This window comes from Calypte anna, chromosome 4A (genome assembly GCF_003957555.1).
Source record: "Calypte anna isolate BGI_N300 chromosome 4A, bCalAnn1_v1.p, whole genome shotgun sequence".
NCBI classification, from domain to species: Eukaryota; Metazoa; Chordata; class Aves; order Apodiformes; family Trochilidae; genus Calypte; species Calypte anna.
Window position 1 is genome coordinate 1,382,457 of NC_044248.1, and position 16,449 is coordinate 1,398,905.

The following is a 16,449-nucleotide window of genomic DNA, read 5'->3' on the forward strand; positions in this document are numbered from 1 at the left end:
AGAAGAAAAGACAGCATGATCCTGTGGCACGTCCAGCTCAGCAAGCTGCGGGAATCCATCCAGAACGGCTCTTTTTAAGTCCCCCTCAGCAAGGAACGGCAATGCCAACCCAATCCCTGACTGCTGTCACTTGCTTTAATCCAAAACTCCTCACAAATACAGGACCCTGAGTCGCCTCCTTCCCTGCCAGGAGCCGTGCTGCCAAACACCGGTGTGTGCCGCCCTCCGTGGCTCGGTGCGGTTGCTGGGAGCGGTGCAGTGTCAGATGGCGGCCACGGCACGGCAGCCACCGCACGGCCACGGCTCCCCCGCACTCCGCGGGACCCAGCGCCCGCTCCCTGCCCCGCACAGCTCAGTGTAGAGGGGAATAACACAGCACCCACTGGGTCAGAAACACCGTGGCCTTGATCCACGCGTTTCACGTGGGGCACATCAGCACCAAAGTCACCGGCATACCTGCCAGCTAAGACCGCAGCTTCCCTGCCGACACTGCTCCCTTTTTTCCCCTGAGACTTTTTTCTCCTCAGGAGCTTCTCGGTTGCTGCCTCATCCTCCTGTTGGGTTTATTTGCTTCCCTGAGTGAGTTGTGCTGATACGGCACACTAAAACAGCCCAATGTTTTTTTGGGAGCCTGGGCTCACCAGCCTGGCACCACCACCATGTGGCATCGCGGGGAGGGACCAGGAGCCAGCCCGTGGGTCACTGAGCTGTGGGTGTCCAGGGGAGCCAAAGCCCTCGCTGAGTCTGAGGGGTCACACAGGATAACAACAGCTCCTCTGGAAAGCTGAGCAGGAGGCTTGCAGAGTTTAACTTTCTCGTTCATTTACGTCGCTCTCTCTCCCCAATATTATTTCACCATTCCACAATAATGAATCTGGAAAATCATTCCCCGGTGAAACTTGAATACGTTATTCTGCAGAGCAGCAAGCAGCGCTTTCAATCTGGAAGACTTTCTTTTGGCAAAGTGTTCATGAACTATGGGGTTGCTGGCTCAGGCACTCCGAGCAAACCTGCTGCTAGCCAACAGAACTAAAAATGTATTTATAGGAAAGTGCCTGTCATTCTCCTAGCGAGGCCAAGGATGTTTCTGTGGAGATCTGCCATAACTGAGCAGAAACATCAGCGACGTTCAAAACCAGCAGAAAGCCCACAAACAACAAAGATGAGATTATTCTGTGGATTGCCTGGTTTATTGAATTCGGGATCTTCGGCGTTCGGTTTGCCTCTGGCACCAGAAGACTTAACTGTCCTGCAATGTCCTTAGCACAGCAGTTCTCTGGAGCAGCAGACCCTGCCACCAGAGTTTGCTAAAGGTCCTGAGCTGCTGCCAGCTCCTTCCCCCTGGCACGTGGGCACGGAGCGTGCGGTTTATCCTCAGGCGTCCTCCCGCAAGGAGCCTTCCCCTGCCTGGTCGTACGGGGAGCACAGACAAATCACTGATGAATGAAGCAATAAGAGGGGAAATAACAGACCCCAGTGGAATAGGGGAAGAGAGATCTTGTAGGGAAAGGTCACGTCAACCAACAAACAGAAGTATTACAGTCAGGAGGGCACTGAAATGTTTGTTTGTGACGATGAGGGAACTGTTACCAAAACACAGAAATGTGCTGGTTGTAGAAACAAGCTTAGAAACCAGGAATTGGAAGCACACTGACTTTGTAAAGCCACTTTCTCCACAGGCAGCATCAGGGCTCTCTGCCTGCTCCTCCCCTTCAGGCTCACATCTAACCACGTCTCACAACACCCATGGCTTTCCACTTCCTCATGACCAAAAAGCCATTTGCCTCCTCCAGAAATGCTGCTTCTCCAGACAGCTGCCTGCTCTCTCATGGAGTTAGGATGCACGGTGCCAAGGCTTCAGGATGTACATTAATCTCTGGACATCTTCTGCTCATCTAAGTGGTCTGTGGGCCCATGGAGATGGACTTGTGCAGCTGACATCTCCTCAGTACAGGGTGCCTGCCCTGGGTGCCACTTCACAGCGTCAGCTCTGGAGAAGGCAGTGTCCTCCATAAGTAATGGATAAGCAGGTTTTCCAGTTTCCTTCTATAACAATGATCATCCACCAAGAATGTATTTTTCTGTGGCCAACAGACTTCAAATCTTGGAAAATAGCTACCTATCTGGGTTAACTGGTACAACAGCAGCACATCTGTACTGGAAACTCACAGGAAAAAAAAATGCAGGAGAGAAAGAAATCACATTTAATTTCACTGCTTCCTCCAGAATCACAATCCATATTGCTGAGTTGGATATCTCTTCTGAGCAATAAAGGACAAAGAGTTTCATCAGGTGTATGTGTTAAGATGTCCACACACTAAAATAAATGCAAATGTGCTTCTAAAACTACATATCCACCTGTTAACCTGTGCCTCTTCTGCATTGCCAACCATCCTTCCATCAGGCCACAAAACATTATCAGTAATGTATTTTCCACAAAACATTGTCAGAAGTGTAAGAGTGCAGAATAAAAGAAAATTTAGTTTTATCCAAGTATGGAAGAAAAAAAAATCTTAAAAAAACAACCAACACAGCCCTGAACTTCATCACTATTCCTATCTCACACATGACAACACTATTATTTTTTCCTTCCAGAAGCTTGGTATTTAAGCTTCCAGGAAATTTTTAAACTGCATCAGTAATTCCCACTCATCTCCTTTGCCACACTTCACCAATGAGCTTTTTAAATAGCATAAAAATTGCCTGAGAGTTGCTGTGTGAACAAAAGGCAGCAGAGAAGGCAATGCCCTTACCTTTAGGATGGGAGCCATAAAGACAGACACACCAGTCAGGATGAAAACGATAATTCCAGTGACCCTCTGCTCCCTGAAACAAAATCACTGGGTAAGCAGATTGGTTCAGCTTTCACTCTACTTTTATTCCCTCCCAGAGCACTCAGCAGCAAGCCTGACAACTCGTTTTGGCAGTCACATTGGCAAAGCAGACACAACCCAAGCACCAGCCAGGTATCCTCATACACCTCTTTTTTTTCCAACACCTTTCTGTATGCTGCTCTAGCTCTGCTGTTTTTGGATCAACACAGCACTGCTACTGAGTAAGGAGGAGTGTGTTTACACATTAAGCACTAGAAACTGTTAACTAGCAATTCACATTCCTGGCAGGGCAGTATTTATAGCATGCAAATGGGTAATAAATCAGGAGCATATTTTGAGGCCTGGTCACAGTAGTCCAGCAGATACATAAATGGTCCAGGCCTTCGTGGGGTGCTGAACATCCAAAAATACTTTTGCCAGCAATATTTCAGAGTACTGAAAGGTGGGCCCTTAAATCTCTATTTAGTCACCTACACAAGTGGCCTCATTTCCACAAGTGCTTCTATTGAAAGCACTTCAGACCAATTAATTAAGACAACCAAATACAGAAAAAACCTGCTTAGCTTGAGCTGATTGCTCTAGGCAAGCCAGGTTCATATTTTTTACCATTATGCTTCATAATAAATGCCTAATTTCCACGGGCAAAGAAACATGCAGTAAACGTATCTCTTAAACCCTGGATCTGATCTGGCTCAGTAAAACTTTTGAGGAGTACCAGAGCTCACTCTGTGGAGCTTTGTGCATTTTGGGATGGCTTCAACATGTGCCCAAGGCAGCCCAAGAAATGGTCTCAGCTCTGGTAAGAGGTTTTCTCCCTGTCCCTCAGCTACAGGATGCCATTTCCTTCCTTTCCAAGAAGGAATATCTGCAGAAGGGCTCTGCCAGACCAGCCTCTGACTGGATGTATCTTTGAGGACAATAAAGGAGCTGGAAGGAAGCTCAGCTGATCTGAAGACTTAGAGCAAACCCAAGAGCTGTTCCCCTGAACCTCTGCACATGTCCTGCTCGAAGCAAGACCATTTATAGAACAAAGTCATCTCTGCAGGCAAGCAAGGCAATTAGGACCTTTCTGGCTTGACATACCTCACTCCTAAAAACTTGGGCTGTTCTCCAGGGGCTGAAGTTTCTGTTTCCATCTTCAAGCTGTCGATATGAGCAATGGAGATGACGGTAGCAGCAACGTACCAGGGCAGGCCCATGAAGGAGCACACAATCATCAGGATAGCCACCCAGAACAAATCCAGATGATACCCAGCACCTTTCTGTGAAGGGAGACACACAACTGTCAGCTTAATTACTCTGAACATCTCTGGAGGGGGCAGAGGCACAGCAAACAAGCAGCATTTCCTTCTCCAGCATCTTTAGGCCAGCAGGAGTTGCCGTAAGGAGCAGCAGAGCAGGACACTGCTCCTGAGAGCATGAACCTCCTTCTGAAGCAGCAGGAGGCCAAGATTGGTACCTCTGTGCATCGAGTCAACTCACAGCTCTGTAAAGATGTGCACAAAGCTTTTAACACCCAAACCCACCCTTTAAACACAGACCAAAACCTGATTTTAGTTTTAAGCAGCTGCTGTAAAATAACCCTCAGTGAAATGATGGAATGACATCTACGTGACAGCAGCCTTGTAGAAATAAGGTGCCAGTCATCTGCTGTCTCAGAGCAAGGCCTGAACCCCCAGGTTTAGGATAGGAAGCAGCTGTGGGATCTCACAGTCAGAGCTTCACACCCAGTCTGAGTCCTGCTGACGGTGCCTGGTGCTGGGAACATCCTCCTCAGCCCCAGCCCCTCTGGGGGAAAGCAACAAGAAGAGCTGACAGGCTCATACCCCATTCAAAGGGGAAAGCTGCCCTCATTCTTCAGTCCTTTCTCAAGACCTCTGCTCTTCTATTTTTTAAATCATTTATCAAACTGACACAGGAAATCCAACAGTCACAAGTGCCAAGAGAAGAAGTGAAGAAACAAAAGAGCCACCAAAGAAAAGGATCTTCAGAAACACACCAGATGAATCTCTATGGTTTGCTGTTTTAAAGAAGATTAACCTTTTTTTAATCCTGCTTCATTTGATTTTATTGGAACGAACAAATAATCTGGACCTACTTGGTGACCCTGGAGGGAAAGCAACCCAGCTTGTCCTGAATAGTCCTGGCTGTTTTTCTCACCGTGTGCTGCTTACCTTGGCTGCCCAGCAGCCCTGGACAGGCTCTCAGTGACACTCTGCCAATACCTAGCAAGGCACTAGCATTAAAAAACTCTGTTCTACTGTGGCTTACTGGAGATTTTGTGCAGGGAGGTGGTTTGTGGTGCAGAGCAGCAGGACTGGGCTCAGAACCCCCAGTGCTCACAACCAGAACAAAGGAATTGAGGTTTTTATATACTAAACAGTATGTTGCTGGAGTGTTTATTCTTAGTTACTGAATCACCCTGTGGTAGCATAACCATATCCAGTGCATGTACGCTGAAGAGAAGAAAGGCCTCTTCCTCAGGGGGAATATATTGAATATATTTTCTTCAGTGATGAAGACAATCATATGACTGCTTAGTTAGGTGCAAGAGAGACCTAAACCAGAGCCCCTGTCAGTGATCAGCCTCCCCATGAGGAAGAGGTGGGCACAGGACTGGACACATTTGCCCAGATTCTGATGGCCAGAAGCAATTTTCTGAGGTGTTTTTGGTTTTTTTTTCAAACCAGCCCCCTGAGCCCCTGAGCCCTCCCTGCACACAACACACCTTCCCACTCCCTGCTACTCCTTCTCCAGCTCAGGCTCAGGACTGTTTTAAATCACATGTTGGTTGCCTAATGTCTGCAGTGACCATCTAAACTGAACCATTCTCCTCTCTTTCAACCAAAAGCTCCATTCACACTCCCAACAGCCCTCAGTATAACTGCTGGAGCAGGTACCTAAATAGTGACCCAGCATTACCCTTCTTGCAGGGAGTTCTTACACTCCCAGGTTAGACCACTTGAAACACATTCACTTAGCAGGAAGGGAGAGTCTTCTTTTACAGGAATTTAATATTTTTTAATAGAACTGACTGTGCAGGGAAAGGAAAAACCCTACAGGCATGAAAAACTGCATAGCACTGGTCTGCAAAGTTTATTTTAAAAACATTACTGCATCCTAGGCTGTTACATGTCAGCAGATATAAAGCTCTTCTTTAAATAACATCCAACTGTGGCTGTGCCCTTGCTATCTCCCAAATCTCTTCAGCTTGTTGCTGGCACTTTACAGCACTGGTGGCCAACCTGGCTGTCACACTCAGGCCTTCTGTGGTCATTCCCCCCCAGTGAGGTCCTGTGATCACCCCAGAGCCCCAAAAGAGTGGCTGAGAGCCACCCCGATGTGCTCAGGGATAGCCAGAGACCTGGGTGTGCAGATGTCTTGGGAACATCTGCCAGTGATCCCCTTACACCATAACCAGAGGAACAGAGGCTTGTCAGACAGAGAAAGTGTGTCTGTTGTGGTAAGGTGAGAGAGATTTGGGGTTGGATGTAATAACACAGTGCTGTGGGAACTGAAATTAGGTCCCAGCTCAGGTCAAAGCAGAGCCCCTGAGTGAAGAGAACCTTCCAAGGTCACAGCCTCTCCCCACCCCAAGCCTGAGCTCCAAAGCAGGCACCTCTTCTGGCCCCCCTTATTTTAATTTTCACCAAGCAGCCCCTCACAGCCTACAACAGAAGTGCAGGAAGAAAGCTGACCATAATCACAGAGCTACTTTCTCTCCTTGAAATCAGCAGCAGAAGGTAGGGAACAGGCCTGTGCCTCTGAGGGGAAAAGGTGGTAGGTGAAACATTAGGATCAGAGTAATTTGATGCTAGAGGACAGGTTTGAGTTTGATGGGCTGGGGTCTGGGGCTTGTTTCTCTAAGGAGCTGGAGCCTGTGAAGAGCCACTGGAAAGCATCAGCACTGCCAAAACCCAGCAGGTACACACCAGGGGTCAGGCACTGAGCTATCAGCACCTTCTTCTGACCCCAACCATCTTCTCAAAATAGAACAAACACAGTGGTTAAACACCAGCAATGAGGTTTCTGAGGTGGCACGTCCACCCCACACTGCCAAGGGGACCTCCCCATCACTCTCCCAGGAAAAGCATGGGTGCAGGACACAAAGCACACCCACCTTCAGCTTGTGCTCCTTCCTGTTGACAATGACAGCTGTGATTTGCTGGTCCATGAAGATGAGGATGGTGACCAGCAGTGCAGGGATGGCTGCTGCCAGGTAGACCCACCATGGGTTCCCTCCAAAGGGTGGGACAAACCAACTCCTCTCAGGACTGGTTGGCTTTTAAGGACAAGGAAAGGGAAGGTTGCATTAGTCACACCACAGGAGTGATGCCAGCCTAAATACACCTGTATTGCCAGCAAGGGGGCTGTGGGGACACACTTGAGGTTCTTGATAAACCTGACCCTTAACAGTTACAAAAGGGTCAAAGTATGGAGGCAGGATTTAGGAGCTAAATCAGCCAACCAAAATGATGCCAACAGAAAGGATCGTTTGAATAAAATGGTTCTTTCCAGAGAGCTGCTTATGATCCAGTTCTGAGAGCAAGTTCTTTTACACAGGGCAGAGGGATGGAGAAGGGAAGTTCTCCCAAAGGCCACCACACAAGCTGACAATGACATACCTTGAATTCACTTGGCACAATTAGTTTTGGTGTGTCCACACCTACCAGGGCATCTATTCCACAGAAAATAAAAATGGACAAGATAATGGCAAAGTCACTGATGAGCTTCCGGGCCTGGAACAGAAGAGGAGATCAGAAGAGGGGTTAGCACTGCCAAACCTCCCATCACCCATGCTGTAGGTTCCATCTGCCACCCCAGCCTTGTGTCTGCTGGCAGCAAAGCTCATCTGCTCCTCTTGCAGACACTAAGGGGTGCATTGTCATGCCTGGTGACAAAGGCCTTGGGATCTGATGGCACTGTCCAGAAGCCAAACAATAAAGCCTAAAAGGAGGTATGAAAACAAGGCTTAGGGAAAGGGAAGCTGCTCTTGTAAGGAAATCCCCATGGATGTGACAAGGCAGTCTCACTGATGTCACATTCAGCAGCCCCCAGTACAGTACCCAGACCCCTGCAGCAGGGGCTGAAGAGACTTTCCAGAATCACTTCCCAGTATTGACAGAAACTGAACATTTACAGCTAAACCTAAAAACCACAATGACCTTTTTTTGACATACAAAATATTGCCTCCCTCTGACCTCTGATTCTTTAGGGCCCACACAGCCATGTTTTCTGTGCAGGCTCCCAGGATGCTTTTTGTCAAGCTTTGAGCTTCTTGCTATATCACAGGATTCCTAAGGTGTGTGGCTTTCACAAAACCCCACTCTGCTATCCCCAGACTCCAATCTTTTAATATGGCTGGGTTTGCAGTGCAGAAAGGGGAGACAAGGTATTTCACACCAGACAGTGGAAGCAGCACAAGGAAGATAAGAAGACCCAAAGTTTCCCAAGAGATGAGATGTTCTCTATGACTGGCAGAGTCCACGTTGTTTTCTGATCCAAGTAATAAACCAGACAGGCAAACAAACTGGGTTTCTCCACTAAATCCTCAACATGCCCTAAGAGTGCAAGTGTCCTGAAGCCACTGGAATGACAATTTAGATGCCACTGGTCAGACCCCAGAATTTACCTGGCAGGATCCACTGTGCTTGTCTGTAAGTGCATGAGCTTTTCTGAGCTGTTGTTCCTGCCAGGTTTCCTGGGCTCACATGGTTACAGATAAATTGTGCTGCATTCCATCCCAGATGGATTTTTTTTTTCTTTTTATTAAAAATAATAGAGGTTCAATTGTAACACAGTAGAAATATCCCTGCAGGATAAACCCCTGTCTGTCAGATTGCCAAACATGAGGGGTAAGGGCTCGGAGGGAATTGTGGCTTTGGCAGACAGGGACAGCACCAGCTCACACGGCTGTGGTGGTAACTTTGGTTGGGGGGACCACAGAAACAGAGGCACCTGAGAGGTGTGTATGAGCTGGCTGGTGGTCTGAGCAAAATCTTGTTTAAATTGGTGCTGAGGTTTTCCAGGTCATCCTTAGTTTGCATCTGATCCTCAGAGGAGAAAGGGAATTTCTGCTGTAGGTTCCTGCCATAGCAGGTAGGGCAGACGTGGCCTGCAGTGGGGTTCAACACTTTTGCATGGATTTCTGAGTACTTCAAATGCTACATGGTCACATCAGAGATGTGTCTCTGGTCTCCTGTTCTATACAGACAGCTCTTTCACCCACTTTTACTCTGTGAGAGAGCAAAGTGGTCCTTTTGTCCTCCTCAAACACTCTGGCCAGGAACAAGGAGAGCTCTGCCATGGAATGGCCAGGAATCCTACCCCAGAGCCCACATCACACGAGCTCTGGAGCTGAGCCTGCAAATGGCCAGTTGAAACCACTCTTCTGAGAGACACACAGCTGAAACTACACATGCCTGGAGGACCCTCTGACCTCTAAAGGCTGCTCAGTTCCATCACTGCAGAGCTCAGCTTGGAAGCGTTGTCACCAGTACCTTTGAAATCACCACCACATCCCCATGACAGATTATGGCTCATTTTGGCTCTTCTGCTGCCTTGCCCATGCTCTCCAGGAGCACTGAGTGACAGCTAAGCAATCCCTGGGTTAACCAGTACCAGGTTTCTCACCAGCACAACCTGGCTGCCTGCACAGCATTGTCCCTGGGCGGGTGACAGCTGTCCCGAGAGCAAGGCTGCTCTGTGCCCTCAAAGTGGGAAGAAAGAGACTGCTGGGGTGAAAGGAGACACTTACAGTGGTCGGAAAATATCGACTGGTCTTGAATTTCTTCAGGGCCATGGAGCAGGTGTAAGTGCCAAAAAAGAGGATGAAAGACATGAGGGTGATGTCAGGGATGTAGCCGCAGTTGTTGCCCACGAGTTGCCCTCCGTGTCTCAAGCACTCCTTGGCTGTCAGGGCTGACCACTCAGTGGTGGTGTTGGGCTGAGAACAAGAGAGAACACTGCTCAGCTCCAGCTCTCTGAAACTCTAAGGCATCCAGCACAGGGCCTGGAAACAAGGGACAAGCTCAGGGACCAGGTGACAAGGCAGGGAAGGGAGGACAGGGGTCTGCATTCTTCAGCAGAAAGCTGCTACTCTGGGTCTTAACTTGTTGCCCCTGCATCAAACCCTGCCCCTCATCAAACCCTACCTCACCCCAGCAAGCTCCATTCCTTCCTCCTCATCACCCCAAAGCTCAATACCAGAGTGAAATGTGGAAAATCCAGGGTTAGCTCCAGAAAAATCAAAGAAGGATGTGGAAACAGGACCTTCCAAAGGAAGGGCTGGCCACAACACTCCAGCCCTTACAGCCCTGGATCCCAGGATCTGACTGATCCCTAGGAGAACCATTTCCATCCTGCCAACACGCCTGCAAGAACCTGGCTGCTATTAGCAAGTAATTCCCATCCCCAGGCTCTGCATGCAACATTCCACATGCAGAACCATGAGAAGCCCTTGGAGGGTCAAGTGAGCACCCCTGAGGGACCAATGTCACCTTTTCAGTGTCCCTGGCAACAGGGAGTGTCAGGGGGAAGGTCTTCTTCAGGTGACTGATTCCTGCTCATTGAGCACAGCCTCCAGACTTCCAGGATGATAAATTCCCTGCTCCCCAAGGGCACTCACCATCCCAGCTGAGGAATCCAAGAGCTCATCAGCTGACAGCACTGTTGTCCCGTTAAATAAGGAGCTATTCACTGCAAGAGAGGCCAGGAAATGGAACACTCTGAGCGTGGGGCAGAAAGAGCCAGGAAGAAAAGCAAATTTCAACTATTAAATCATTTAACTCCAGCAAACTGCTTACAAACTCTTTGCTCAAGTCAAGCGAGGAAAAGGAACTGTTTCAGAGTGACTCAAAAGCATCAATCACTTAAAAAAAGAAAAGGCTAAGGGAAACATAATTCCAACCTAACTGGGGTTTTTTTTGGAGCTCACAGTAAAAAAAAATAAAGTAAGAGACCGACAATAGAATCTTTCATGATTTTGCAATATTCTCACAATTTCTGGATTAAAACAAATATGAACAGGACACTCCTAATGTTTAATTTAAAATTAATGTACAACCCCAAAAATAACCAGGGAAGCAAAATACATTTCAGAATCCAGCACAAATTTGGGTTTGAGTTAAAAAAAAGAAGGGAAGAGTAATTGAGATCAAGAGGGAGATGATTTCTTTGCAAAAAGGGGCAGCAGCAGCCTCTGTGACAATGATTCATGATTCTCCTTTTGCTCTCCTGGGATGAGAAATCATTTGTTTGAAATTCCATTCAGAAATGCAAACTGTCCTGAAACAGACTTGTCAGCTATGTCCTCATCTTTTTCTTAGCTTTTGCATGCACTTGTATGTCTGACAAGAACCTCTAAGCTGCTCTGAAATACTGCATGGCTCTCATTTGTTTAGCTGGGGAAGGAATAAGTGCATTTGTCTTTTCTTCTGCTAAAATCACACTGGGGGCTAAATAAGAAGCAGAACATCTTTCTGTGGAGGCAATCTTGCCTGGGCCCGTGACAAGTGAGATCCCCTGACTCCTGGGGATCCCTGTCTCTGCTCCATCCTCTTTCCCACCCTCTCCCTGCAGTTCAGCAGCTCCTGATCACTGGACTTTATGGCCCGGGTGCCACCAGCTGGGACAGATCAGTGCAGGAGAGCTTGGAGCCAAGTCCCAGGAGGTGACCTGCACAGATTGCTGTCACCACCTCCAGACTCTCCATTCAGCACTGACCATACCAAAAAAGCAAAGAGCCTGCTGCTCAAATGAGAGCAGAGCCAGAGCACCAGCCAGAGATCCTATGGGCAGTAACCAAGGTTAAGTGCACAGCTCCTGGGGACCCCCTCCCAAATCCAGCTCCTTTTGCACAGAGGCAGCAGCCAGAAGCTTTTCCTGTCTGACAGGTATGGCGAGATAACCTCAGGTTTACTTTGAGTCCAAACCAAGTTTCTTACTCACTCCTCCTTGTCTGAGGGTTCCCAGGAGTGATCCCAGCTCCCCTAATGGCACCTCTGTTTGTAGCTGTGGTTTGTGACCTGTTGTTCCCAGTTGTGGTGCCAGATCTCTCCATATGTTGGCTCTGCCTGCCCTGCAGCCCACACTCTCTGATAGCCTGAGCTGTTGGATAAACTTCCCTTCTCCTTTTGTGTTCTCCCACTCCTACAGGCAGCCAGGAGAGGGGAAACCACCCATGTTTGGGGAACACCCTGGGTAAATCCAACTCCTACACTGTAGAGAATGAGGCAGTAGATAGCAGGGGTGACCTGAGCTTCGTGGCACTGACCTGGCCACCACCTCTGCCCCTTCATCCCCTTCTCACAGCAATGCCCTTGTGAATTAACAGCCACAGGGATGCAAGAGCCAAGGGGACAGAGGCAGCTTCTCCCCTGGTACTGATGCTCACTGGAGAAGCCCCTGGAAGGATGGTTATAAAGACATCCCAGCTGGCACAAAGGGTGAAATTCACCCTCCAGCTTCAAAATAAGCCCAAGATGGAATATCTGAGGACAAGTGATAAGGGACAATCTAGCTGTTTGTTACCAGGACTGCAGCAGAACAGAAAGAGCAAGCAAGAGCAATCTTCTGTGAGCTGCTGAAGCATCCCCTTACCCGGATCTAATGGCTGGCAGGCACAGGAGTACTGTGTGATTTCATCCACCTTGAAGTGAGAGTTGATGGGGTAGTGATCTGCCAGTTTGATCATCTTCTTGAAAGCATCATAAATGAAGATGAAGCTAATGAGGGAGGAGAAGCCTTCTTCAGTGAAGCGGGTGAAGTACTTGACCAGGAAGCTGGCGTCGGTGGCGACCAGGAGGAGGCACTGGAATGCTGACCAGAGCCCGATCCAGAGGCGGAACTCCAGGTAGTCAAAATCGTTGTCTCTGCAGCAGGACAGGGGCAAGGAAGGGAAAACATCTGGGTTAGACAAACCCAGGCAGGATGGTGACTTCCCAGCCAGCAGAGATGCAGGAACAGCCTCTGGGTCTGGGCACCTTTAGCCTCAGGGGCAGCACCCAGCCCAGCACCACCAGCTTCCCACCAGCTGGAGGGGTGACCACAGGTTACAGATCTCCTGCACAACAGCCATCTCCTGCCCAGGCTCACACTCAGCACCCTGCACCTCCACCTCTCAGGCCCTTGCACTATCTCCAGAAATCCAAGTATTTGCAGAAGGTGACAATGCCAGGTGCCAACGTGGGCCAGGATGTGGGGAACAGTGAATCCTGGGTGGGATGTTAGGGTGGCTCAGGGAGGGTCAGGCACCTTCCTGATGCAAACCAAGGCTCTGCTGAGGATTCCTCCTTCCTGTGGACCAACATCTCAGGGAGGGCTGCAGCCTTCTCATACTGAGAGTCTGGGCAAGGGGCAAGGATCAAGGAAGAAATAGAGTGATGATTTGGAAACAGAGAAAGGAAAAAACAATAACAAAAGAGCCCAGTGACAGCTCTCCAAAACACCCAGACTCAGTGCCCTTGGAGAGCATAGGCTCCCATCCATCCATCCAACCCAGAGAAGGGAGCTGGCAGCAGCCCAGATGCCATCCTGATTGCACACCAGTGAAGAACTTCAAAAGGTTTCCAACTATTAACTTTCTGTATATCCCTCAAAGTCCTGCAGCACTTCTGAAGCTCACAGAGCAAATGAAAAAGCACAGGATGCTTCCCACACACAACACAACAGCCTCACTGCTTTTGCTGTGATGAATTTTCAAAGGTCTCTGGAGGGGAAACTCTTCCAGAACCAGCTGCTCTGGAGCATCACCCCACTCTGCTGGCTGAGCACCCAATGCTTCTTTAGCTATCTCTCCATACACACACAGACACACAGAGTCAAACTTCAGATGAATCAGTACATGGGAAGTCATCCTAATTGTGCTCCCAGCAGGGAACAGGGTGTTGTGAATACGAACAACCGCAAATGCATTAGTGAAAAATCACAGTATTTGATTCCAATTTCCTTGTGAGAAAGGCTGCCTCCAAATATCCTGCCATTCTGCTCTGGCAGGTTGTCAGGACAATAGCTTTTATAACCACCATCTCCTCCTCGAGTTAAAAATAACCACCTTCTCCCTCCCCAAACCATACAAAGTGTTTTTCCATCTTTCTTTTTTCCTTCTGCCTGCTGCACCTGGGCTCCGACTTGCCCACCAGCAGCAACCAGCTATTGCATGGCCACTCCTGATTTTATTCAGTTATTCCAGCCAAAAGAAGAAAAGAAAGATGCCCCTCGCTTGCTCTGCTGCAGAGCTCTCACCAGTCAGCAGCCTCTGGTTTCCCTCCCCGTGCTTTGGGATTTTCTGCCCATGTTTTTGAGCCTCCATCCCTCCCTGCCTGTGCAGAGGAGGAGACTCACACTGCCAGGAGGAATGTGTAGAATAACCACATGGGATCATGGCACTCCCAGCAAGTCCTGATACACCTGTGTCTGAGGGATCCCATGGGAATACAAAGTCTGCCTCTAGCAGAAGCCCTGGACCTCAAAAGACCTCTCCAGCATGGAGGGTGCTCAGGGAAGAACACGACTGCAAGAGCTCAATTATGGCTGAGTAACAACCCCCAGAGATTAAGCCTAATGAGGCAGGAGATAGAATTAAACAGCCAAACAGCCACAGACCCTGTCTCCTGCCTCCCTGCAACCTGCATACTGCTCAGCTTAATAATTCAATAGACCTTTGCTAAAAATAACCACCCGTGGCTGTTCCACATCACAGCAACTGCTTGGGAAAGCGAGTAGTAAAGTCTCAACTCCAACAGCTCCTGGGCTGGGGCACTGGAACACAAATCTCACAACTCTCTGAACACTGCCCAAGGAGGGGAAGGGAGGGCTGCAAGAGATTTGGGGCATTTTGTGTATAACCTCAAGGGATCTCCTTGCAAAACACCATCTGATGGCTCCACAGTCCTACCTGCAAATGAGTAATGAGTAAACTGGTTCCCTTAGGGATTCTCATTCTGCTTTACCAGCTTTGTACATGTGGGCAGAGTAAAGAGGGAACACCTAACCAAATGGGCTGGCTGTAGCTCTGGGTGCCAGCTGGCACCTCTGCATTGATCTCAAGGTGCTGGGGAGGGGGCAGAGCCTCTTTTGATCAGTAAAAGGGGAAAAAAAAACAAAACACAGCTTTTAATAGAATCATAGAATGGTTTGGGTTAGAAGAGACCTTAAAGCTCATCCAGTGCCAACCCCCTGCATGGGCAGGGACACCTCCCACCAGCCCAGGTTGCTCCAAGCCCCATCCAACCTGGACTTGGACACTGCCAGGGATGGGGCAACCACAACTTCCTTGGGCAACCTGGGACAGGGGCTCAGCACCCTCAAATTATAGAATTTCTCCCTAATGTTTGAGCTAAATCTCCCCTCTTTAAGTTTGAAACCATTTCCCCTTGTCCTCTCACTCCACACCCATGTCTAAAGCCCTCTACAGCTTTCTTGTACCCCTCCAGGTACTGGAAAGTCACTCTACTGAGTGCTGCAAAGCTCCAGCAAGAAGTTCTGGGGACAGAGGGTGACAGCTGTTGCTATCAGAGGTCCTTCTGCTTGGATAAGTAACAGCAATTATCCCAAATGAATATTGATATGAGGATGGATTTTTGGTAACCTTGAGACCTGCAGGATTTTGTCAGTGAAATCAGCAGGATCTGGGACTCTCTTTGCTCCTGGTGGGAAGAGAGAGTGGGCAGGGAGAGCCCTGCAGCATCTGGGGAGGGAGAGCACACTGCCTGGAACTCCTGCAGCCTCCTCTTGGCCAAGAATTCCCAAGAGTGCCCAAGGAGGGATGGACCCACAGGGTGGGCAGTGCTCTGGGACATGTGTGTCTGGGAAAGTGCCCTCTGTGCCTGCACTGCCATCCCGGGCAGGAACAAGGAGCTGTTTCCTTTTATCCACTAAATCCCCTCCTTCCCCACTGCCAGCCTCTCATTCCCGAGTTGCTGTTTCATTACTGTGAGACATCCCTCCCCCTCCTCCTTCCTCCACCCGGGTACTTACTTGCTGAAGTTAAAGAGGAGCCTTTCAAAGACAAGGACAGGGCCTGTGCTGCTCAGAATTGTCAGTGGCTGGCCAGCAAAAAGGCAAAAGATGGCACCGGTGACAGCTGTGCCCAGAAAGCTCTCCAGGACGCCCTGGGACACACGGGAGAGAAGAGAGTTCCACTGAGTAACCTTCCTTACTGCCAGCTCTGAGTAACCCTCACTGCCAGCACTGAGTAACCTTCCTTACTGCCAGCACTGAGTAACCCTCACTGCCAGCACTGTGTATGCTCCATGGCCAAGGCAAGGACACCTCCTGCCCTCTCCTGCCCCTGCCCCCTGAGATGTGCCCAGGTCACAGCTCCCCAAGAGGACCAGCAAGGCCCCTGGTTATTTCTGAAGCTCAGAGTTTAATAAACCATAGTGCATTTCAGGGGTTTTTGAGAGGAGAGTGTTTCCAAAGGCCAGTTAAAGGGTCTGAGAGCTCCTTGAGCATCTCCCACCTCTTGGCTACTCAAGCCAGGTGTCTGCAGGGCTCTTCAGGCAGAGGTGGCCAGAGGACAGCTCTGTCACCCTCCAGGACAACACAGGGTGAGGTTTTTCTTTCTCAACTCTTTCTAGATAAACAAGCTGCTTCTCTTTCAAGTAGCTGTTTT

At 49.1% G+C, this 16,449-nt stretch overlaps 1 protein-coding gene across 6 annotated transcripts in view; it reads right to left on the minus strand.

The window, feature by feature from the left end:
* SLC4A4 (solute carrier family 4 member 4) overlaps positions 1 to 16,449 on the minus strand; it is a 146,985-nt gene that overhangs the window by 14,097 nt on the left and 116,439 nt on the right. For all 6 annotated transcript variants that reach the window (XM_030450129.1, XM_030450128.1, XM_030450130.1 and 3 more), the window contains 8 exons: positions 15,813 to 15,946; positions 12,435 to 12,706; positions 10,462 to 10,532; positions 9,592 to 9,780; positions 7,460 to 7,573; positions 6,955 to 7,116; positions 3,918 to 4,096; positions 2,754 to 2,826 (listed from right to left, as the gene is read on the minus strand). In XM_030450129.1, coding sequence (XP_030305989.1) covers positions 2,754 to 2,826; positions 3,918 to 4,096; positions 6,955 to 7,116; positions 7,460 to 7,573; positions 9,592 to 9,780; positions 10,462 to 10,532; positions 12,435 to 12,706; positions 15,813 to 15,946 — 1,194 coding nt within the window. The remainder of the gene's footprint in view (positions 1 to 2,753; positions 2,827 to 3,917; positions 4,097 to 6,954; positions 7,117 to 7,459; positions 7,574 to 9,591; positions 9,781 to 10,461; positions 10,533 to 12,434; positions 12,707 to 15,812; positions 15,947 to 16,449) is intronic.